This window comes from Pieris brassicae, chromosome 1 (genome assembly GCF_905147105.1).
Source record: "Pieris brassicae chromosome 1, ilPieBrab1.1, whole genome shotgun sequence".
NCBI lineage: Eukaryota > Metazoa > Arthropoda > Insecta > Lepidoptera > Pieridae > Pieris > Pieris brassicae.
Window position 1 is genome coordinate 4,275,951 of NC_059665.1, and position 25,750 is coordinate 4,301,700.

General features: G+C 31.7%; 1 protein-coding gene across 1 annotated transcript; it reads right to left on the bottom strand.

Annotated features, from left to right (window-relative positions):
* Positions 1 to 14,286: 14,286 nt before the first annotated feature.
* On the bottom strand, positions 14,287 to 25,057 carry LOC123715248 (venom allergen 3-like). The gene is made up of 6 exons (XM_045670192.1): positions 24,959 to 25,057; positions 17,287 to 18,085; positions 16,612 to 16,733; positions 15,305 to 15,565; positions 15,004 to 15,199; positions 14,287 to 14,844 (listed from the first exon to the last, which is right to left on the bottom strand). The coding sequence occupies exons 2-6, from the start codon at positions 17,360 to 17,362 to the stop codon at positions 14,576 to 14,578; spliced, it is 924 nt and encodes a 307-aa protein (XP_045526148.1). The 5' UTR covers positions 17,363 to 18,085; positions 24,959 to 25,057; the 3' UTR covers positions 14,287 to 14,575.
* Positions 25,058 to 25,750: the final 693 nt, after the last annotated feature.

Below are 25,750 nucleotides of genomic sequence, written 5' to 3' on the forward strand. Positions count from 1 at the left end.
ATATGAATAGTTTTAGTTAACTGGCCATGTGAAAAACATGGATTTTCAAGATTAAAGCCACAAACAATTAGCGACTGTAATTATTATATATGTATTTTATCAATATAATAACTCCGATCGAGGCATTTGTATTAAACGATAGTCATTTTTCTTACATCCTCTTTGACGATATTTGCAGCACGCATTCTGTTAATGTTATGGCTAACCGCCATAAGGTTACATGAAAAAATTTGAATTGTTAAAACGCACTGAAAAAAAAATGCTATCGTAACAAAAGACATAATTACTTAATGTGGTAGTTAAGTATTCTTAAATTTTCTAATTTTCCTCGCAATTTTCTTAATTTTTCTTTCATAAAAACCTTCTCCTGACAATAACAAATACAACACAAAAAGAATTAAGGAAATCGGTCCAGCCGTTCACGCGTGATGCCGCGACCAAGGGAAATTGGTATTCATTTATATATATAGATAGAAGATGTATTATAAATAATATTATATGTCGTAGATATATTATAAAGTATAGAGATAAAGAACTTGACTACATGATAATTGTGGTAGTATCGGTAATCAAGAAGGAAGTCACTTTTTCATTGTTTGTTTGTCGTTAATTTAATTTTTCTTCGTAGTTCAGTTTCATCATTTTCTTGTTAGATAACTGGAAAAAATGAGATATCATGTATCTTGTCATCAAGTTTTATAAAGATCTATCGAAGAGACATCTCCGTCGTATTTACGTAGTTCGATCCTACTCGATCGAAAATACTAAGGAATTGATTTGGTTGGTTTACAGAGCTGTTGAGGTCTGATTCACTACCGTATGACAACAGATTTAGACCCATTGAATGTTTAATACTTGTTTGATCAAGTTTCCACAAAGATATTTAATGCTTCGTTGTGCTTATATTAGACGTGACTTAACAGTTATATAATAGAGGCTCTATTTGTGATTGTGATGATTTTGATATTAAAAATTATTATCAATATAATATTCAGTCTCATCAACGTCTAGCCAAAATCCGATGATAAGCTCAGCTGCTGCGCTGAGCTGAGCTCAGGGATCAGAATCGCACCATGAAGCGACAATGCTCTCCGTACTCATGTTACCGTAAACGACATACAAATATTTATACGGAAATGGTCTGTTTTTCAAATAAAATACCACAATATGTCGAATATGAACTCAAATACAGAAATTTGAATTACATATAACTATGTGACCGTGTTGAAAGAAAAAGTACTATGCAATGTTAGCAAGTGACAAAAAAGCCCATTTAGTCTGAATCCCAAAGTGGCTTTATTTTTTTTGGATTTAGCCCGTTAGACGTTCGTTTATATGACAGTCTGTATAGTCAATATATAGGTAAAAGAACTGCCTCGTAAACACATACACAGACTTATAAGGCTAGACTTGTCCTAAAATTAAAATATCAGAACAGATGCAATTTGAAGCCGAGCTCCAAACAAGCTCTTAATTTACTTTAATTTACAATATTGTAATTACCTTAAAATATTTTGACGTAATCAAACTCGAAATTAATCGATAAAACAAAGAGAAAATTCAACACTCAAACTGGATAAGGCTTAAAGGCCTTTTAAGAAATCTACAGAAATAAAGACATTGCCAACAAATGTTACAAAATGGTGAATTTATTTGCATATTTCAGAAATCCTTTGTCGTACCTCGCCGTAGAAATAATAAATTCGACGCCACATTCTATCTGGAGTAAATTATTTAGAATTTCATAAATCTAAGTCTTTAACTTTGTTTGCTCCATATACAGACAAATAGGATTGTTTGATAGAATATTTTTACATAAAGTTTCTAAAGATAAGAATTGATTATTCAAATAAGACTAAGATTTGTAATAGGCCTTCGCAGCATTACTCTGTTAAGTAATGCTGCGAAGGCCTAGTTTTTGCAGTTATAAAACATTTATAGCTGCAAAAACCTCTAGAGAGAACCAGAGAAGATTTCTATGGCATATACATGGATGATTGAGCTTATTGTTAACCTACGAATGACATAATATATTATTTCCATATGAATCATATACCTTTTGTAAACACAAATGCATAAACGGGTATTAGGCTCATCATATATTAAGTGGTACCGCATGAATACTCCCATTGCCGGTTGTCACGCGAGTGCGTTGCCGGCTTTTTCTAGAGGGACTCTTGATAAATTCATTCAGACAACTGGTTCCTTGTTTCCTTAACATGTTCGCAAGTCTGACCGATGATCGATGCTGTAGTTCTAACTAAACTTGTAAAAACATTACTTAGTAAAATAAAATACATAGTATTGTCTTTTGAGACACACACACACGCTGTAAAGTACGCGAAACGTCGGAAAATTTAAAATTTAAAATTATGTAAATAATTATAAGTTTATAATAATAAAACATAGCTTCAATCCGTTTAAAAAGTGCTTTCTTAATAAAATACATGTTTTCTTAATATCTTGATAATTAATAATTGATAAATTAAGGAGAAAGACTTCCAAATACGGAATGACTGGTATTCTTAAGACATAAAACCTATTTCTAGAAACATTATTACATTAAACACATTTTCCTTCAAACAATTTAATCCCTTCTCAGTAAAGATGTAGTATACTTACTCTTTGATATTTTTATTATTTGTATCGGAAATGCAATTTATTCCGCAGGAGTCTTAGAAAGTATACTAGTATTCTATAAGGAACTGTTTATTCTAAAACTAAAATTTACCACCCTTATATTATACATAAACAACACAGCAACTGAACTGTTATTAAAATCAGTGATTAGAGAGCTAATAAAAGGCTTTTATGCATATTACCTGTAAAGGGTACGATTTAACAAGGATTTCATTATTAACACTTGTTAACAGTGGTCTTATCACATGTTTGTTGATACTATGATACCAGTGTAAGGAACATTGGTATGCTCTGTTAGCTTCAGGTGCAAGAGGTATTGCGCAAACTAAATGTGACCGAATTTAAAATAAAAAGATCATGTTGCACAAAACTTTGCTGTAATACTTAGCGTCTACACGTGAATACTTTACATCAGATAAGTGTCAAGTTATTGCCAACATCATTTTTAAAAGTATGAAATAATTCGGCGGAATACTTGATCGCATTTTATATTCTGATCATACACGACATCGGCGATTCGACCGAGAACAGAATAATATGTGTAAATTTAGAAATCGTTTTCGGAACATTATTACGTATAGGGATTTTCAAAGAAATTGCCTTATTACCTTATTGAGTTCAATTCTTTGCTGGGATTTTGTGGGATTTAGCTACAAGTTTTATTACGTACATTTTTATTAGTTAAGAATCCATACGATATTAATATTTTCATAACTCAAAAGCCATTGGAGGCTTATGCTTGTCAGAAGATAACTTTCAAAAATAGAAAATAGCAACTTAGATTCAAACAAAAAATAGCAATTAATTTATGTATATGCTGAAGTTTGAAGTGGTATTTGTTTGCATATTTCGATTTTTAGATTTTATTATCTCTAAAACATTAAATACTTAATATTAAAATAATTTTAAGTGTAATTCTTCCCATATAGAGCGTGCATTCGATACCCGTCAATAAACTATAATATAAATAAAGACACCGTGAGGCCACGGCTTCCTACCGTCAAGCCTCGCAAAAAAAAAAAAACATTTCGCGAAAATGTGTCTGCCCAATAAGCACATACAGTCGTCGACAACGCTTATAATCCAAGCGAAAATACAAGATCAACTAGTAAAATGGTGAATTTTTCTTCGTCGATTGAGTGCCCAAAATGCGTAACATAAGCAAATTATAATTATTATAATAGACTTTTGTTATACAAACAATCCGATCCTTTCTCGACCCATTGATGGTTCATTCTGCATCACTGCAATAAAAATATTTTTGTTCGAGAGAGTTGTTATGAATGTAAGGTTCATTTCGGGTTGCTGTTATTTAATTAATATGTTATAACTTCCAATTTTAAAGAGTAAAATAATATTAGAATTATTCTATGAATATTTTCAACGGCCCACCTAAACGGTAATAATTAGCGGGATCGGGTGAAAGGTTTTTGGTAAAGCTCGTGGCAATTTAAGGTTTTAGGGTGGAAGTTTTAATAAAAAAAAACCAAAATCAAAATGGCCTATACTCTTCCATTCCGTCGGGCATAAACTGGTCTTTTATACCACGAAAAAGTCGACGGTACGCCCAAACCATAGCAGGTACAGAGCGGGTGCCCGAACAAACTTTGATTAACTATTTGAGGCGGTGACAAGGGGCGGTACTGTGCCGTTCCAATTTTAAATTTTTGGTCTAGGCAAAACATAAACTGATTCGTTTGAGGTAACTGGCACAGAAACAGTTGCAGAAACCCTTGAGCTTTTATTCTCTAACGATAGAAGAGACGTGCAACATGTTATTTTACCCATTTGCGGTAGTAAATTTTGCCAGGGTGTATGACCGGGAGAAATCAAAATTTCATCTCGACAGCTGCATGCAGCCCAGCGTACTTATACTCGATATAAACAAAATGCCGAGAGCAGAAGGCACTTGAGGATTAGAAAGCATTTTAATCCTGCACTGGTATTGTAGGGAATACTGTCCTTCGTAGCAGATATGGTTTATTTTCTAAAGTTCCAGATAATATGACTCCAAAATGTTAAGCCCCCAACTCGCTGGCAGTGTGCAGCCTAGGGCACCGTGCACCTCTAGATCAAGCATTTCCTGGCAATAGAATACGTATTACGTTACGTTTAACTGTTCGAAAGCATTTCCACATCTTAGTCATTTTGCCATATCATAGAGACATTCTCTCCATCCTTTAGGGGGTGAGAACCTTTCCCAGGATGCGTAGGTAATGTGGCCCTTCACTTCCTAACCATCAGATCGTAGGACTTTTGAATATTTCATATTACCAATAAAACTTTTATAGTAAATATGTAAATACAAAGGTAAAATGTGTTTAAATAGTAAATTATTTTATAATTTCTTTCTCTGGACTAAATTCAACGAGATTTTGCTTTTTTGGTTGTAGCAAAAAAGGAAAACTCTGTTCTTTAGGAAAAATCGCTATCTCAAGGTGTTATTAAAATATCACCGTTTGGATATAATATTTAAAAAGATTTACCTGCTAAAAACCATGTCAGTATAGTAATGCAGTCTAAAGTCTAAAACAAACTACAGTTGTTAAAATTATCGCCATGTAATATTTTGTTGAATTTTCCATATCAAAGGAAATCACGGGTTAAGCATAATTCTTATCTAGCATTTGTCTATGCTATAAATCATGATCGTAACACAATTTGACGAAGAACGAAACGCTTACAATGTATCAATCGGCTGGAAATTCTTCGCACGTACTAGTGTAGGTACAAGCTAAACTGCTGTAAGAATATCACCCAGCCTTGTAGGTAAATTGTTATATTGTTTTGGTTTATTTATGTTACTCAGCTTGCTAATACGTGCGCGGCCTCTGAAAGCTATGTTTGCTTTCACTCAAGAGTTACAGCGTTTGATTGCATTCGGGAAGTAAAATTTAACTCTAAACAAACCATTTGTGAATAGAATTTAACATTTAAATTTAAGCTTTATTGCTTTGTGTTTCCTTCATTTATAGTAATTTACTTTTGGAAAAAACATTATTTTAAATAATTTTACCGTTAAAATCTTCTTGTGCGGTTTGATAAATACTTGGATTTTTTCACAACAAGTTTATCGCGAAGCGGAAAAGTTCATCAAGCAAAAAAGTTGTAAACCTCAAAGAGTTGTTTATTAGTTTTGAAAACTACGGTCAAAGGATTTAAATGTATCACCTGGTCTTAGAATGAGATAGAGAGATTTTCTACAGGGAAAAGAAAAATACTAACGAAAGGTTTTATCTAAAAATAGAAAATAACAAGGTCTTTACAGTTAGTACTAAGAACTTTGAATAAATAGAATTTTTACTGAAAATATTTACTTTAAAAGATTGTAACATGGAAATCTACACTATTATAAGGTCTAGATGTTTTCACCTTATTATTACTGATGTTTATATACTATATCATCACTGACGTAGTCTTTTGCCTAACTAATACTATATGAGTTTTGAATACGATAAAGTTTTTGGCTGTAGCCTTTAATTTTTTACTAATCACTACATTATACCGTGACTAAAATTGTGTTTTAATGCACATATATAAATAGATAAAAACAATTCTATATACCTCTCGCATCTCGATGACTGGTAATGAAAGCTCTCTTTGTAAGCCATTTTGACCACGGTTCTCAAGTACGTAATAATTATAACTGTTCGAAAACTATTATTCTATAAATTTATCTTCGGAAGCTGTGAGAGTTCATACGTTGCAGTTGTCATTTTTGTTAGCTAACCTTCACACTTATGTGTATATTGACCCCTATGCTTGAAAACCTAGAGAGCTTCTATATATAATGCTTACCAAGTAATATTAAGAGAAGGAAGGTATTTATAGTAAAAATGCTTTGTTTTTGTTATATTTTGACTATAAGTAAGAAATAATAAGGCACGTTCGCGTGCGTGGCTATAATTCACGCTCAGAAGCCTAATTATTTTCGTAACCAATTTCACGACTTTCATTCTTATAGTATACCCGTGTGGTTATTCAATTTTATAAGAGTTCTAACAAGAAACCCCAAAACGAATAACGTACGTCAAAGCTAATGAATTTGATTGCGGTATAATTTTTGTTTGATTTGGGCAATGAAACAGAAATAATGTTCTGGTAACTCATGCTCAAAAATAAATAATACATAAATTTCGCAGATAAGTAGAGATTGTGATTAAACACGTGGTTATAACTGTTGTCATGTTAAGTTTAAAATAAGTCCGTGTGCAAGTCCGATCAGAGAGGTCAACGCATTACTAAAAAAGGACAATTTATAACTTTTAAACCCACATCCAAACTGCGCGAAGGTGTGGACTGTGCACTCGTGTCGCCTCACTTTTTGTCTTTTTAAGGGAGTCTCAGGATGCGAGGGGGTGAGGCGAGAGGCATCAAACACACTGCCTGCTCACTTTGTAGTTTTCGTTAACTACTCCACTGTAAGGACGCGCGCGTTTTCTTATCATGACGGAATGAAGTAACGAGTTGTGGCTTGTATAAAATGTTAACAAAGGGAACAAATGATTTGGCATCCAAAATTATGAATGGAAAGAATTAAATATAAATACTGAAGTTAAAAACTAAAAAACTGTTAAAATGTGAAAGGATTTCTAATAAATAAAAATCTTAAATTAAATTAAACTAATATCGGCATTATATGATATTTTTTATTTTTATTTGTGACATAAACACGTCATTTTAATTATGTGCCTATAAAGTAAATACATTATGTTGCTATTGTAGTCGTTCCAATCACGTCTATATATAGTATATATAGGATATCAAGTCAAATACACTTCCAAAACGCACGTATGAACAGAATTTCAAATTACTTGATTATTTTAGTGGCATACTTTAATATTCAAAAGGGTTGTTAAACTAAGACATTTAACTATTACATTTTCATTTTAGTACACATTTGTATTGATTTGTATGAAATATAATAAAGTTAACAAAAACTAATAAATTATTAAATCACAGTTTCTATGTTTTGTTGGTTGCTGAAATATATTTTCGTTTAGGTCTGGTTTGAAATTAGCTAGTGCTAATCTACGTACTATCATTGAAGATGGTAAGACAAACATTTTTTGAAGCCACTTATATGCTTTCAAACTTTTCCATAATAATTTCTTCTCCTTTAAATATTATTATACTTAATGAAAAAATAATATAAACTATCAACAATAATTGCATTTAGTTACCAGTGTGGTAAGGGAAGTCACGTACCTACTATACAGACATGCATAGGGAAAATAGGAATGTATTTTTTATTTTTTGCTGATGGATTCTTTTTATTAAATAATAAATTGGAAAATTTTAGACACCTTCGAAATATATTATGTTATTTAAACAAATTTAAATCCAAGTATATTTGTTAAACTTGTTTATAACAAATAACAGAATTCATATAATGACAGTAACACGTATCATTACAACAATAATATTCTTCTTAATAAAGGTTTTTCTGTTTATTTCTCAGATAGCAAGCTATCTGGAGACTGTTCAAGTATTACGTAAGAAGATTTACTGCAATTTATCCCCACTCTTCCTCTTGTCAGCAAAAGTAAGCAAAGCTCTCAAAAATAATATTACATAAACGTAATATTTTTTTGTATGAATCCTCGAAAATGCATTTTATCTTTAAGCAAAGACAAAGTGTGGGTAGTATGTGTAAAAAAGTAAATAATTGACCTAATCACCAAATAAGAAAATCAAAGACCCCTCCCCCCTATAGTGCTTATGTAATAATTGAACGGCCCCTGGCAAAAAGATATCTCGATTTAAGAGATAGAAATTGAAAACAAATAATGTTCCAAGTCCAGTTGCTAGTACCCAAGCCGTGATTCATATCCTTTTTTGGATTAGGAAAATATTGTAAAACTAAATTGTTTTGTTGACCTGAAATAGAAATTATAGTTAAAATTACTACTGCTTTAATTACATTGTTAAGGAAAAGTTGGTGACTAAATAATGCATAAATTGTAATTGTAGCTCATTATATTTTTTCACATATTACTAAGTTTCAAGCTCATGTCTTCGGAAACAAGTAGTAGTACGATGTGGTTTAAACTTTAATAAATATAAATGCATTTACACAAAACAAAGCTTGAGAAATTAAATATGTATGTAATAAACTGCTAAATTTACTGTCTGAGTATATATTTACAAGAACCTCGACATCTCGGACACAAAAAACTTTTTCATATAGATCTTGAGACAGACCTGATATTGAGTGGTATCTCCATTTTTGTAATATCAATGACATTGTTCTCTTAATTATCTCCGACATATATATTACTTTAGTTAAATATTATTGCTACCGCTTCTTTAATATTTTATAATAAAAAATAATTCCCATTTTTTTTCAATTAAACTATATGCGAGTCCTAGTGAAAGAGAGAGCGCACGGAAATTTGGAAGAATTGTATTTACTAATCGCGATTAAGATCTGCCTCCAAAACAAACATTTATTAAAAATAAATAAGTGTCTTGCAGAGCCATCTAGTTAAATTTACAAACAAAGACAATACGAATACGTATTTGTTCAACTACTTGATTAAAATATGTCGTATTTCACTGATAAAATAAAGATGGCGCTTTAATCAAATATTGTAATTATCCATAAACTAAAAAGTGTTTAATAAGTTTACTAGATGTCGCGGTGTTTTTACATTTTAATACCAATGTTGTTAAGGATGGAAACTCGGGTAACTAAATTTACATATATATTATTTTATATGTAGATATTTTTGAAAGTCCTATAGTTATATTTTTATTTTATAAATACAAATTACCTGCCACATAAATCATGATATTACATAATATATAAACTACTAGCTGTTAAGCTTTTGAATGGAACTAATCATCAAAACAGCGTGAATCAGAATAGTTGTTTTTTTCGGTTTTATTGCTAATGTTTTATTAATTACATTTTATGGCCAGTTATTTTCGAAGCTTGAACCAACATAATGCAATCCATTGACAATAAAATGAATGGAAGATTTTATAATTTACTTTGTCAACATTTAGAACTTATATTTTTCTATCGTGTAACCTTGAATCTCTAATCTCTTAGTATTAAAAAACGTACCTTAAATACGTAAAAAAGTTTTGTAACTTTTGGTCGGCCATTTACTCGAGACTACGAGAACAGACAAAATAAGATTATAGTATGTTAAAAAAATTTGAATAAATAATCTATGTAAACGAAAAAAGAAATAAAAATAACCTAAACCTATATATAAGGAAGAAACTGAATGATTCGACGTGTATCTAGCCCATTAAGGTTTTTACCTAGATAGAAATGATAATCCTCTTTTAATATCCTTTTATATTTAAATCCTTTTATTATCAACAATCAGATTGGAATTTAAAATAAATTAACATTCATGTGTTAGTTTTCTCTTTTATCGTAACCATTAGTAACACAGCGAGTACTTCTCAGTTTACCATTAATTATCATGTCGCACGAGTTTGCAGGTAATTTAGTTTTATTTCTTATAAGTAGGTATTTATTGGAGATTAAAAACATATTATGGTATTATCATAAAATAGGGCACAGCAACTATAAACTCTGATGTGAAGATATCGCAAGAAATTTATCGTTGGAACTATGGTCACCGATAGGATTGTAACAAGGATTAGCTCAATTTAGAACGGAATCTAATAATTATGACGCCTCACTAAACTCAATTTTGATGTCATCTTTAAACTACTTAATACAGAATTTGGGATAGGTGCTGGTACTCTGCAGCTTCCAGAAAGAAGAAGAAGAAGTTATTTTGTTCTGGGGCCGATCCTAATTAAATATTCCGATGTTTTTGCACCCAATGTCTATAGTTCTTTTAATAGCCGTAAAGCTGATGCTGCTAGACGGTTTTAATTTTTAATAATCGACTTATTTCAGTTTACTTTTCATCAATAATACACATATATATATATATATATATATATATATATATAAATAAAAGCAGTAGGTGTAGCATATGCATATTATTTATTAATTGTACATATATTTCATTATTATTTGATTCCCGGCTAGACCAATTATTTTGCAGCTTATACTTAGGTAGGAAACCAGTATATCTCGAATCCATAAATCGAAGTCATGTGAGGTTGATCACCTACTTGTCTATGACATAAAAATGATCAAAGAAATAGAAGAAGTGCCACTGGATTATAATTAATAGTCGTTCAAGGGCTTCCAGAGCTTTCTAGATCATGGTTACGTTTTTTCATCTAAAAAATATGTGCGTGTCCTAAATAGGCTAAGGGGATTTGGGGAGTATTGGACCTTGTCATTGGGGGTAAGTAAAAGTTGAGTATGCCTTTAAATTGTATTATTACACAACATAACTTTTAATGTATCATGTTATTCACTGTCTACGCGTTTAATTAGCACCTGCAAACCGATAGCTTTAATAAATTAGATATCCCAATAAGGGCATTTCAACGATAATGTGTTATCAATTAGCAAGTGGAGGGCTCGTGGAAGCACAAATGATGTTAAGAGTCTTTTAAAATATGGATATTCAAATAATTAGATATTTTAATTAACAGTGGTTTGATGTTCATACGGTTTTTATACCGATGGAATTTTTTAAAGCAGTGAAGAACACACCCTGTGTGTGTATTTTCGTATGAGTCACATAGTCAATTTTTTTAGAGAAGACAAAAGTGGTATATACTAATGTATTTTAGTGTAAATCCGAGTTTAGTGTTTATTCCTATATTCGAAATAGTATCATTCATGACATGTACATAAGTCGTATTGGTACTAAACGTTTTTTTGGTAACATTTGATACTTAATATGTTGAGAGTACTTTTATTTTTGGTCTTAAATTAACTATAATAACGTTGTGCATAATTAATTTCAAAATAAAGTAAGAATTTTCTTTTATCTAATTCAAATTGGATTTTGTACCTAGAACAAGTTACTATCAACAATAAGGTTTCTCTGGTTTACGCAATATAACAACTTAAATTTCAAAGTAATTTATTACATTAATACTCATTAACGAATGTGAATTTATTTCAGTGTTTCCATAATTGTAAGTTTCGACCGCTTTTCAGCATTCGTCTCTCGCTGTCCTTGCTCGACATTTCTAGTTATTTAAATACTGTAATCAATTATCGCCCTTTAAAGAAATTTTATTTAAACTTTCATCAAGTAAAAATAGGATAAATCATTTATGAAAAGGTTAATATTAATTCCTCTGCTTGTTCCAAATGTATAGGCTTGGAATATAAAGTTGCGGTCATTCACCCGTCAAGATAAAAACCTGTGCTAGGTTAAAATGAAAGATTTTAAAATTTATTTATATTTCGTAAATTTCCTTAGCTGTGTTATATGCTAAAGTTACGTATTTCTTGTTTTATAATTATCTATTTCAAGTTGAGTCTATTTCATAACTTAAGGTCGAGTATAATACCTAATATCATCGTAGATCGAACTGTTATGTTACTTAATGTTCTTTATTACTAGCCGTCAGCTGTGCTGTGCATTGTAAGGGTAAGAATTAGAACCGAGTATTAGTGCATACTGTCTCTCGTACGTAAAAATTCTTTACATTTAAAAAACACACTTAATCTAGTTTCTGAATATCGCTCTAAAGGTATCGTTTGGGTAAAATAGAATCTGTTTTCTATGAATAAGGAAATGGACCAATAAAGTTTCAATATAACGACGTGTTGTAGTTATAAAAGGCCAATCTTGTTGCGTTTTCCGAGTGTTAGAAGATAGAAACCACAATTAGAGGATATAAAAAAATGTTCTTCTATTGCTGATGTGTCTCTTCTATTGCTTTCTGCGCGTATTTGTAATATTTTTTTTAAAATATGAACATGTAAATTGTCCACATAATTACTGAACGTAAGTCGGAAGATTGATTTTAGCACCTTCATCGATATTTGTTCAGTGATTTACGTAATCGTGTCCTCAACCTGTCATCTGCGATGAGAGGTCAAGGCTCCTCCTAGCCAAGGTAAACTCAATCATTGATATTTGTTCAATATCAAGTTTTGTATTTGTTTTATAACAAAATGAATATTAATTATTAAAATAATTATTTGATGACCCATTCTACACGCTTCAATCTAATAGTGCTTATCTTTTTTTTTTATAAAATAGGGGGCAAACGGCCAGGAGGCTCACCTGATGTTAAGTGATACCGCCGCCCATGAACACTCTCAATGCCAGAGGGCTCGCGAGTGCGTTGCCGGCCTTTTAAGAATTTGTACGCTCTTTTCTTGAAGGACCCTAAGTCGAATTGGTTCGAAAATACTTCAGTGGGCAGCTCCACATAGCGGTGGTGCGCGGCAAAAATTGCCTTGAAAAAATTTTGCATGCGAACCGATCTGACGTGGAAATATAGACTTCTATCTGACTTTTCAAGATTTTAACTTGTGTCCTTTTTTACAACCCTTGCGAACGACCGCAGAAAAATAGTCTGCCATCATCGTAGTGCTGCGATTTCTATTAAGTGCGTTGCAAAAGTGTCGACAAAAAAAGTGTGCTCTTACAATAAAAAACATAAATGAGGCAGACACCTATGCCACTGAATATCCCAAAGCAGGCCATTTAATTTTTTTGCATTTATTTTTTTTCGGATCGGAATTAATCATATATTTTCGCAGGTCAATAAAAATGTAAAAAAAAATTGCCAAGTCAGTAAGTAAAATGTCTGCCAATTGATTTTTGAATGGTTTGATAAATTGAATGGACCCAATTACAGCTTCGAGCAAATGATTTAGTAGAGCTTTTACTTTTGAAACTCCGGTGGTAATGCTCTGTATATTGCCTGGATGTCTCGTAGATTTTCTTCACTAACAAAATGGCCTTGACTATTTACCCCAGAGGCAGACATGAGCAAATGATTTAGTTTCGATTTTTTTTACATAATTTAAATCCTTGCAGCTTAAAAACGCAGCAGCGTACAACCATAATTCATTTAGAAAATTTTGTCGTACTGACCCGTATATTATTTCCTATCAAAATAAATACGAGCAAATCATTTACTTAAATGCTCGTCGGCACCCTAGCTAAAGGATTACGCCGGCCTTTGTGTTCAGAGGGATAACGACATATAACCACAACAAACAAATCAGCACGCCCCTAAAATCCTCCGGGTTCTTGAAGGCTTTGAATCTACAAGCCCTAAAGACTGATACCGAAATACATACAATTTGCATTGGACTTCCAAAATACAAACATCAATATTTTAAAATATAAACTATGTTATAACGTATTTATCTGATCATAAAATTTATGTACATTGAGATCGGTAGATTATTTAACAAGCTTTAAGTTTTTGTTTAGTATTAAAATGGTTTGGTCTTATTTACAATTATTTGGGTTTCCTTTGTAATTTTCATCAAAGGTTAATGTGAAATTATGTTTATGAGTTTTCGAAAGTTACACACAAGTTTTATGAAATAGAAGTAAAAAAAAGGTTTTTCTACGAATATATATCTCTGACGAAATAATATAAATATTTTAATTAATTAAAAAATATATTTAGTGTATTATGTACTAGATTTGGAAACATTCTTTATTACAATTTACAGAAATGTATTCGGGAGTTGTAGAAATGACAGCGAAATCAGACAAAAATAATCTTTATTCTTATAAATAAAAAATAAATTATTATTTGAAAATTTATTACAATAAATTATAAATACTCTAAATAACAACATCATATTTTAATTCTTATCTAATACTAGAAGGTCATACACGACAGCAAAGTAATTATAGTATAAACCTATTAGACCTTCAACCTACACAAGGTGAATTAAAGTTTATTAGCAAAGTCCTAAGCTCCTTGTAAAACCAAGGAATAAAGTTATCTACAAAGTTCCGATAGCGTATTAAGCTTCGAATAAATCAGTCGAGTAACACAACTGTCACAATTATTTAAAATACTGTTATGAAAATGATGCCACTGGTTGAAAGCGTTATAGGTAGACGGTTCCAACCCGAAGAGCTTTGGGTTTAACGAATAAATTTGAAGCCGTCTTGAAGATGCTGATCAGAGGCCTGAAGGTGGTAGCCTCGGGTTTGTAGTAGGTCTGTGGCTGTTGATAGTACTGGTATTCGTTGTTGTATTGGTTATAGAAGTGGTAGTTGAAGGCTGGAGAATCACCAGTGCTGTCGGGGATGACATTCGAGATGTAGCCGTTGTTATTGTCAACTTGGTAGCTCGATGTGCTCGTGTAAGTGGCCGCTGCAACAATAAAATTAATTAAATAGGCTGCCACAATTACAATAACACATCCATGAGTTGGTGAAATGAATCGTAAAATGTGATGAGCCTTGAAACTGAATCTGTTAGGAGGATTGACAATTTTATGATTGTTATATAAGAAGTTGAATATATACTTACAGCATAAGCCAGAGTATTTTCTCGATTCTGAAAGTCCAAATGCGCTGCAAGATGGACGTCCTTTTTCGTAGGGGTTCGAGCCAATGACATTGCCACCTGGGCCGTAGTTACAGACATACAGCTTGGTGTATCCGCGGGTTGGGTCATAATAGAATGTGTATCCACATCCAACATGAGATGTCTCGCCCCATACCAACTGTAATAATAAATAACCTCTTAAGTTAAGCCATCAGTCGGGCGTTATGTGTTTTTTTAATATTATTCATTGTCATAGACATTCATAGTCAAATTTGGCAACTACCTGAGAGTAATGTCCAGTGCCGTGTCCACCACTGATTGGCTTGAAACCGTAAATCCTGACTTCATCAAACCACGCATTAATCTGTTTCATGAAGTCTGGTTCTGAGTCAGAAGAGTCACTTGGTGGGCGAGTGGTCCACGTGGCTGCAAGATTTTGCCCCACAGGAAACCTGCCGACATCACGTTGCGCCGCTCGATCATGTGCGGGAGTGCATTGGTCAGACCAACGTTGTGCCGTTGCGGCTAACTCTTCATCCCATACCTGTAATGCATATTCTACCGTTAAACAGTCGTTTAACTGCATCGTCGAATACAAGTATTTGAAATGAATGTGAAATTTATTGCCATGTGCAGTGAACTTTACCGAGGTCAATGTCTTGAACGTGGGCTTTTGAACTCAATAATTTCAAAACATGAAAACATTGATTTAGTGAGCCACTAGGCCATTTGTTTGGCAAGATTTTATTTTTCATTTATGTCTTTAATTTATTAGATAAATACATTTTTGCAGTAAATACATAATCAGTCTATATAAACCCGTATTGATATTGGGTTTATTGAATTACAAAACATTTTATTGCTGATACCGTTAACGGTTGCCGAAAATAACATTTTTTTACGGTTATCGTACTTATTGACTTGTTTAAAAACGAGCGTGATAATATCGTATCAATTTAAATCTTATTTAAGTCACATGCTCTCCACGTGAGTTAGATGAAATTCCTACCTGATAAGTCCATTTCATCTCCCATTATGAATAAATTTAACGTTATTACCTTTTACAGAAATCATTAGCCTTTATCGATTTATATACAGACGTTAACTGTCTGTTTTGTGACATTCACTTAATTCATATTTTTCCTTTATCATGCCATTTAATATCTTGTATAATAATACCTAAGATCATTCGTCTCAATTACGAATTTAAAGACCATCAGAAATACCTTTTTATTTAACATGTAAACTCTCAAGATAGCCTGTTTTCTTCTATGTTAAATAACGTGAGAATATGTTTAAAAAAATTTAACTATGTATGTCCCACGTGCTTAGATAATGTAAACTAGTATCAGAATTTTGGCTTAAAGCTCTTAATAATATTTATCTAGTAATAAAAGCATGAAGTAGGCATAAAGCGATGAATCAGTAAGTTGCTCTTCCTGCTTTTGACATTTCGGTCGGTAAAAAGGCAATTATATACGTTAATAATACTGTGTGGCCATCGGCCCATAAAAGGAGTCATTGAAAATTACAGTTAATTGCGCCTTTAATGAGGCATAAAGATGAAATAAAATGGGATAGCATACTGACCATTTCCATCATATTAGCTGCTGGTGGTTGGCTTGATACTTGTCCTAGAGCTACTGACTGCCGGAGACGATTATGAGCGTCTACAATCGCTTGTTTTTCATAGGCTGTCAGCCCTCCAGTTCCTAATAAAACAATAATCATCAGAAACTTGCCGGTAAAAATATACAAATTTAATATATAGTTCACAAATTGTTATAATAATCCTACGGATTAGTTGGACTAGTGCGTATAACACAGGTGTCAGCGTCCATTAAATTTTACGATCTCGATCCATACAAGTATGCAAATAGAAACGTCACTTTAGGTAAAATTCGTTTGCGGAATCTAGACTGGGTGGCGACGATAAAATTTATGACACCCCCGACTGTAAATTGTCCTTTTGATATCTTTATTTCATGTTTAATATTATGTTATTAATTTACTGTGTTAATTCAATAAAGCACTCGCTGTCTAATATCTTAGCAACAAACCTTGAAACAACTGAATAAAATTTGTACAATTTATGTGAATGAATTAATTCGTACTTGAGAGAAGTATGATGTAAGTTGCTTAAATATTTAATATAATTACTCCGTCATGCGGGAAAAAATATTTTAAATAAATAAAAGTTATTATACAATACAATTGGTAATAATTTATTGCTAAGCAAAATTTATATAAGGTTAAATAACTTACTCAGCATCTGTTTCCCAGCACCACACGCCTCTGTTGCCGCTAGGCTTCCCACAACAAACAACACTAGGGTAATCATATCAAAAATTGTCTATTCACAACACAAAACTTTACTTCACGATTTTGTTGAGATTCGTAACAAAAGTGTTTCACTTATATTTACGAAACGTCAAACTAGACTATTCGGTGATCCGCTGCACAGCGTGCCGCGCGCTCTCCGGTTTTAGACAATCTGTGTGTGTGTCTAGTGCGCGCTCGCTTATGTAGCCGTGCGGTGTTACCATGGAGACGCTGAGACGCCGTCGTATCGTCCGAGTCCGGGCTCCAGCCGCAGCATTAATAAGCACCTACACCACTGTTTACTATTAATACATAGCATCAATATCAAAATGCGCTTCCTTAATTTCCTATTTTCTTAAGTTCTTACACAAGTATAGTAACTTCGAATAGCGATTGCGCTGTGTCTTCAGCTATGCGAAGAAAGGTTAAACGTTCGTCGACGGACCGCTTTTTGTCTCCAGTAATAATTTAAAAGTCATTATCTTGAACCCGCTCGCTGTCAATGAAATCGAGTTCTTGTGATGTGTCCGAGCCAAAGGTGGAAATATGTTGACAGATATTGGTCGGAACGGAAGTGGTCTTTAGACGAAATTATAGGCACCTAAAAACAAGGAAAGAATAATATGCGCTCAACCTTACTGTGTCAAAAGCTACCTCGTTTTATGGTTCGGCACATTCGTTGTATTGTGAGTCAACAAAATATCTCCTTGGATAATATGTGATGATGATGAGGATGTGAAACCTAAAATAAAAAGAGATTCCGATAAAATACATGTTTTAGTTCACCTTGTCGTGCTTTGGTAATTAATACAAACATATTTCAAATAAAATAAATGTTTTATATTGTAACATTGCATTCAATAAAATCGGTAACGGAAAGTATCAGATTCCTGATTCATTTGAAGTAATCTTAAAATGAGTAAGCGGAATTCTTACAAGAATTTAGTTTGTACTGCATGCAAGATGAAACTGTGAGACTTAATACTGAATGAACTTCGTTTTCAAAACAGAGCATTTTATAATTTCCGGGATTCTTCACGTATACTAAAAGTTACGGTTTGAATCATTACCAAAATCGTAGTAAAATTAGTAATGATCTACTGAATATTGTATAATTACAGAATCGACTGTAAAAATTGATGAATCAAAAGGCAATATTGTAAAAAACAAAAAAATGCTCAATTACGCGCTTAAGCGACACAGAGACATCTTGTCTGTAGCCAACCGATCCGGTTTACCACCTGACCTGAGTTTTTACTTGTATTTCAATCATTTACATATTAATATTATTCACAAAATAGGTAAGGAAATTCGAGTCCATTTCAATTTCGTTTATCGTTGCAGTTTATTTTGTACCCTTTAAAGATATAATGAAATTAATATCTTGATATTTATAACTTTTTTTTGATTGTGTTTTATTTTAATTAGAAGTTAATTGTCATAAAATACATAAAATGTTAGCCGAGCTAATATGCCGTGAAATTGCTCCTCACGTTTCGTCAAACATGTGCGATACGTGTTGCGTAAAATTTGTTTAAAACCAATGATCTCAATCTCCAACAACACGGGTCTTAAAATATTAGCAATATTAATATATGTAATAATAGCACCTAAGCAAACCGATTGATGCGTTTTTGGTTGAAAATTAATGTGATTGACATCGTTTATGCAGACTTTTCAAATATGTTCTACGAATAGTAGGTAAGTTAGTTAGATCAAAAATAAAATTGAGTTTTTGAGCTACTCTGATGATGGTGCTAAAACGTTGTCAGGGGATTATTAATCATCTGTTTAGATATTATTTTAACTCGCTTTTTCGTTTACAATATCAGAACGAAGGCTGGTGCCATAAAAATTATTCCTTATTGCAGTATATTATTTTAAATATATACACGAAGTGATATATGCAGTACATGAGTGACATTAGCCATATGTGATCATCATTTCCGAGGCCACCGACAGTCATAACATTTAAAATCATTCTGAATTATAATGTTAAAGATCGGCTTAATTACATTCTCCGAGTTCTTCAAATATTTACCTTCAGCACATGAGGTCTGCTTATCTGGAAAGTCCATAAACTTGACCTTTATTTAAATGATCTTCGGGCGTTTTTAAATGACCCATTAGCTATTAATTCTACTTCATTAAATATATTTTATCTGCTAATAGTGTTAATTTTCATATTAGAGAAAAATGATGTTGGGGCGTACACTAGAATTATTATGCACTTAATCAAGAATCAGCTCAGAGTACTTACAAGTTAGTTGCTACCCTGGTTAATGGATTGACACACTTTCAGTAAAAATGCACACCAATGTGATATTATATGTATTATATTAAGGCCCAATTTTAAAAGGAAGTTTTCCATAACGTTTATAAAGTTCGTTGATACCTCTGAGTACCGCAGTGCCTGAAGCGGGAGCGATTTGAGTCACACAATATCTTGGTAATCTCAGTGGTGATATGGCTAAAACTTATTTCCACTAGATAGATATAAAAAAAGTAATTGTTAAGCATTTTCAGAATGGAACAGAAATAAAATGTTTTATTACTATAACAAAAAACTTTAATAGGAAGCACATGCAAAACAAAATCACCAGATTCGGTATAAATATAAAATTAACATCAAAATAAATTGCAATTAAAAATAAACATGACTTGATATAATCACATAAGTTGAATGTAACAATAACATTGAGAGCTCGCCTGGTAGACAATGCGTCGCACGAATTGCATCCTCCATTTTAAGTAGACTAGCGTTCAGCCCCGACTTTAGAATAGTCTTTATTATAAAAATGATAATGTTTAATATCCTTGATGGGGCATGGGACACGGGCGTCTGTTTCTTAGATACTTTATAAAGCTAAGTGTTAATCTTTAGATTTAGATTTTTTGTGGCAATGCGTAGCGCATTGTCAATGAATTATGTTTGTCTGCTAAACAGCTAGGTAGCAAAACACAGTAAATCGGAACGGTACACGGTGGACGGGAAAAAATTGACCAGTTTATGTTCCACCGTCACATAATTTTATGTATTTTATTTCTTTTCTTTTAATAAAAAAATCAATTCGGGTCAATTACTGAAACAAATAATCCGTAACGGTTATTGTTTCGCCGGTATTATCCACCATGCACGTAATATAGTATGCCTCGAAGACAGTAGAATGATAAGGTTCTACTAATGATGAATAAAACCAAAATGTATAACTACCCAATTAAAATAGCTATCGAACTTCGACAACCAAATCATACTTATCGTATTTTCTATTGTTAAAGAAACAATCCTAAGGTCCTCAGTACAGCATTATAATGACTGTATAGTGTATTGTGCTTTAGTTTTACTTAGAAGGGAAACTTGTATTTTTTAACATCATTCAGGTATAGCAACCGGTCAAACTCAATTTAAATATATGTACATATTTATTTATTTTGTATAGATTTCTGTACTCCTTTGTGTTCATTCGATTGTCGATATGTTTCAATGTCAGAACAGGTAGAATCGAGTGTTCAAGGCGTATGATAGAAGGACCTGATGAATTATTTCATTATTTACGATTTATAAGAAAAATAATTGAAGGTTTTGAATTAATTGTTAAGAAAACATGACCTTAATTCACTTATTTTCTTTTTAAACACTTAATACAATAAGGAACATTATGGTTGCCTAATTGATGAATTACATAATTAATTAACTTATATATACGCCGTATTCATATCCAATATATAAGTCTATAGTATATATTTTGTGTTTGACAGCTGATCTTTTGGAAAACCGACGACTCGCAGGAATTAGGATCTGCATAAAAACCGGGCATAAATAGTGAGGTACCCAATAGAAGATACAAGTTTTGGCAGTCGGTAACTCAAACTGGACGGTTTTTAAAGAGGTTTATTAGAAGTCCATGGGAAAAAAAGATCTGGGTGCGCTTTTAGTTAAAGTTATTTCCTGCACTTTTACAATAAAAAAATCTGAATTACCGGTACCACTAAATATTTCTAATTACATATGGCGTTTATACAGTGTATTTTATAAAAATATAAAAATATTATTTCGTTTTGTAAAAGAGTTCTCACAAAACGAGTGAAAAAGGTGCTTAATTTAAAAAAAAAACCTTAGTAATACGTATTCTCTGACGGCCATAATACATCAGAGTAGTTAGATAATATTTGTATTCACAGTCCCCGTATTTGCTTAAGACACACCGAGAACATCCTGCTAACATTAAATATCAATATCGTTAAGATTTCTTTTGCCATACTTGTTTGCATTTTTTCAAACGTCGAAATGTCACAGAACATTAACGAACTTTTGACCCTAGATTTCTAGAAAATGTGCTTTAATAACGAGTTTCCAAACAACTTTCCTCCATAATCTGCATACGAAACTCAAAATAGATTTGATAGCGAAATTAATTCATCAAGAACATAATTTATGTATGAACACAGGTAATATACAAGACATTTAAAGAGAAAATATAATTTAAGTGTTTCCCTCAAATGTAAATGTGTGCAAAACGTTCCTAAATGAGTCTTAGTGACCTGAAATTAACAACAATTGCCACTTAAATTACGTGTTCAATGATACATTGAAAACGTTTATTATGGTAAACATGTACGAAACATTTTTGAAAAGGTGAATATTTTCGGAGCCATTATACATACATTATACATTTTGTTTATTGGTGATTTAAGACGGCAATATGTGTTTTTAAATTTTAACTTTAGCTTCGATATATTATAACCAATTTATCTATTTTTACTTTATATTCCTTTTCTAACTGTACTTTAGGGTACTTTTTGTGAAGTTTCGTGTACTATACATATTGTGAGTGTTATACCCACTAATACCGAAAAAAAATTAAAACTTCCGAACAATTGTTCAATGCCCAGATTTTTTAACATATAAACTGTCGTGATAGCTTAGATCTAATAAAAATACATACGTCTCATACCAATTATGATATTGAAAGCAGAATTCTCGTAACTGGATTCTTCAAAACAGCCCTGAAAGGTTCTCGTCCCTTGCGCAGACATAATTCTATCTAGTCCAGTTACTTAGTTTCTAAAGTATTCGAAACAATTTCATTGACTGACTGAGGCAGGAGCAGTAAGTATGGGATATTAATGTTAACCCTATATTAAAGTGATAATAACAATAGCCCCATCTGAAAGGTGTGTGTACACTGTTAACATTATAATGCAAACACACTCCTTGAAATATCACGCATAGAGGATTTCTTAGGAATGATTTTATCAGAAATCGTGTTCTGAAGTGCTAAGTGTACGCGGAAGGCACAACTCATTTTACTCGTTAAGGCATCTAGGTCAAACTAACAACGACTTATCTCAGGAATTATTTGCGCATAAACATAAGCCACTTAGTGATCAGCACTTTGTGTGTACATGATTATTTATTATAATGAGTATTTAAATTTTTCTTGTTTTATATATTTTTATTCAAAAAAACCTCTTCAGTTTAATCCTCTTCAGTGGGAATTTGTGTTTTTTCTTTTTGCGTAAAACGAAGTTGTTGTTAAAATGGGTATATATATTGTTTTATCTGAGGTCATTTAATAATTAAACACTATACAGAAATATGTGCAATAGTATAAAATGTGTAGTAGCATATAATAAAAAAATAAATTTGTTTATTTTTTTTGCGAATAAATAAAACTCACCTGGTCTGTCGCCACTCTGTCTCAAAATCGAGGTTAACAAATGCCTTTATTTATAAATCTTATCAAAATGTGAAGAACGATTGATGAGGATCTATTAAATTGGACATATCATTAAAATTCAATGCTAAGTTCTCAGAAAACGAGAATAGTTTGCTTGTAAAGATAAATATTATTAAGAAATTCGGGAGTAAACCATTTTATATTAATGTGATTGTTTTTTTAGAAATTTTCCTCGTCTTTTTTGGGCCGTTTTAATGGTTTAGTGTGTCCTTGCTTAAACATAATTTAAAAGCTATAAAGTAGAATGGGTTCCAAAAACTAAAATAGTTATGCTAAGATTGTTTTGATCAGAAAATTTTCCTCTTTACTGACGTATCTATATATTTCAACAACTTTGTGCTTGTGAAGTATCCAATCTTGGGTGGTCGAATTAATGTTTTTTTTTTGTGAATTTTAAATTAAAGCATATATATCTTATAACTGTGGGAATAGATACATAAACAGTGAATAAATAACACAGGAAGGAAAGTGAGAAAAAACAAATGATATATTTGTTTCAAGGGAATCAATATTTTGCTTCACAGTATAAGCCTACTTTCTCAAACTAATGCAGTTAAGAACTGTCATTACCACTAATAGATATTAAAACTAAAGCACTTTGAAAGTAGCCACATTTTTCTTTCACTTTAAGAGCTTTCTTAGAATAACTTTCTTTTTGTCAGGACAAAAAGTATTGAATAATTGACAGATGAAAGTGAATGCTGTCAAACGCGAGGTTGAGCAGTGAGTCAGCATTAAAATGTAAATACTCGCATATAAACGGTATTGTTTACGTATTTATATTTTGCATACAATACTTAGACACCTGTCCTAACTAAATATGAAGCGTGTTATCAAATCAAGTGTTACCTAAGTAATTTTTAGTTATTATGATACAATGAAATCACTTAACTCGAGTAACTATATCTTAGCTTACTAAGCTTTTTAAGATGATACTGATTATTATTTTACCTCACACGAAAAGTCATCGAATTTTAAAAACTATCACAACACAGTACAGTAATATGACACCTTGGGTACAATATATATTATTCATATATTATCAGAACTACACAACTTTTATATAATTTATCATTTATAGTTCTCGTTTTTTAAACTACATATTTATAGTTTGTACGAATTCTGTAAGTTAGTAAAACTTTGTTTGTTATAAGATCTAGATATAAGGTTTTAATGTAATACCCATAAGAATACCTTTTTTAAATAAACAAAGTAATTAAATTGTCAATTACATCTTGGAAGAATGAGTATAGCAACAATATTATCGAATATTTTAATAACAATAAAATATATTTTTTATTTCCTCAGGAAGTAAAAATTTGCAATAATTACTGTTTTAAGGTTGATAAAGTGGACTAAATCTCAAAAGCTATATGAGTCATGGATTTGCATTTTGACTGGACCAAAATTGGGCCACCGACAAATTCACCGTAAGCTTTGATTAGTGATCGTGTAATTTTCCTTATATTTGTAAGTAAGGTACAGTAAGGCATCGCATAGTAATTAAATGATTTTGTTTAATTAATTCACATTATATTTTAAGTAATTAATGCTTTGTCATCAAATAGAATTCATTCGTATAAATAACGCAACACAAACGAAATTATTATGAACGAATTAACGAGTCATGGTAGGTAAGCACTATTTTTGAGGATAAATAAAAGCTTATTTTTTTCAAATATTTATGATTTCCGGCCCGAAGCCAAAGTCTATTTCTTTACATTGAATTTTATTGAAGCAGTCTTTTTATCTGATCATTCAATGCGGAATATTAATTTGTAATTTAATGTTACACATATATCAAATTATATCTATACCTAATCAGATAATATAAGTATTGATTGTATCGTAATGTAATCACAAAGTTAACTTACATGAAATATGAAACCTTTTAGTGAATTAATCAAAATGTTCACTCATATCACTCCGCGATGATTTTAATACAAAAGATAATCCCGAGGCTGCCTCCCAGTGCAGCTTATAGACTCGTTTTGAGCTAAATGTCGATCAATAAAAAATAAATATGGACGCGTTTTCATGTTGCAATCAGAGATCTTCAAGTACTGGCCGTTTTTACAAAATGACATTTTTATGGGACATCCCATCGGAGTAGTTAAAAATTACCATCTTGGTTGATTTAAAATGATTACCGAGGCGATATGATATTTAATTTTTAAATTTATTGTTTTACTAGCTTTCGACCGCAACTTCGGCTACGGGATTTTGAGTGTCGTGCAACTTTAATAATAATAGTTATTGAAGACAATTAACAAAAAAAATTATACACTTAGGAATTACACTATCTATTGGTACAAAAATCAGTACAAAATCAGTAAATTTTGCGTTTATCACGAAAAAACTCCTTTTTAAATTGTAAGGATACATACGATCGTAGTAAACTTAAGTCTATATATTAATAACGTTACTTTCACACAGACCAAACATTTAATGAGTGATTATAGACAAAATTTATTGATAATAAATAATATTATATGTATCATCGGCAAATTAAATAACCGTTCCCTGAACTTAATTAAAGCTGAACAAATTAATGAATGCAAAATGAGAATGTGTCACAAATTTAAATGGCATAACGGGACATTTTGGAATAATACACTTAGTTTTTAGGCGCAATTTTATACGTTTTACAAGACATTTATATGCGA

Coding starts and splice junctions, on each gene's coding strand:
- LOC123715248 (XM_045670192.1), bottom strand. CDS start 17,362: ATGATTACCCTAGTGTTGTTTGTTGTGGGAAGCCTAGCGGCAACAGAG. Junction 16,734..17,286: donor TGCTGGGAAACAGATGCTGA/GTAAGTTATTTA, acceptor TTGTTTTATTAG/GAACTGGAGGGCTGACAGCC. Junction 15,566..16,611: donor CAGCTAATATGATGGAAATG/GTCAGTATGCTA, acceptor TATGCATTACAG/GTATGGGATGAAGAGTTAGC.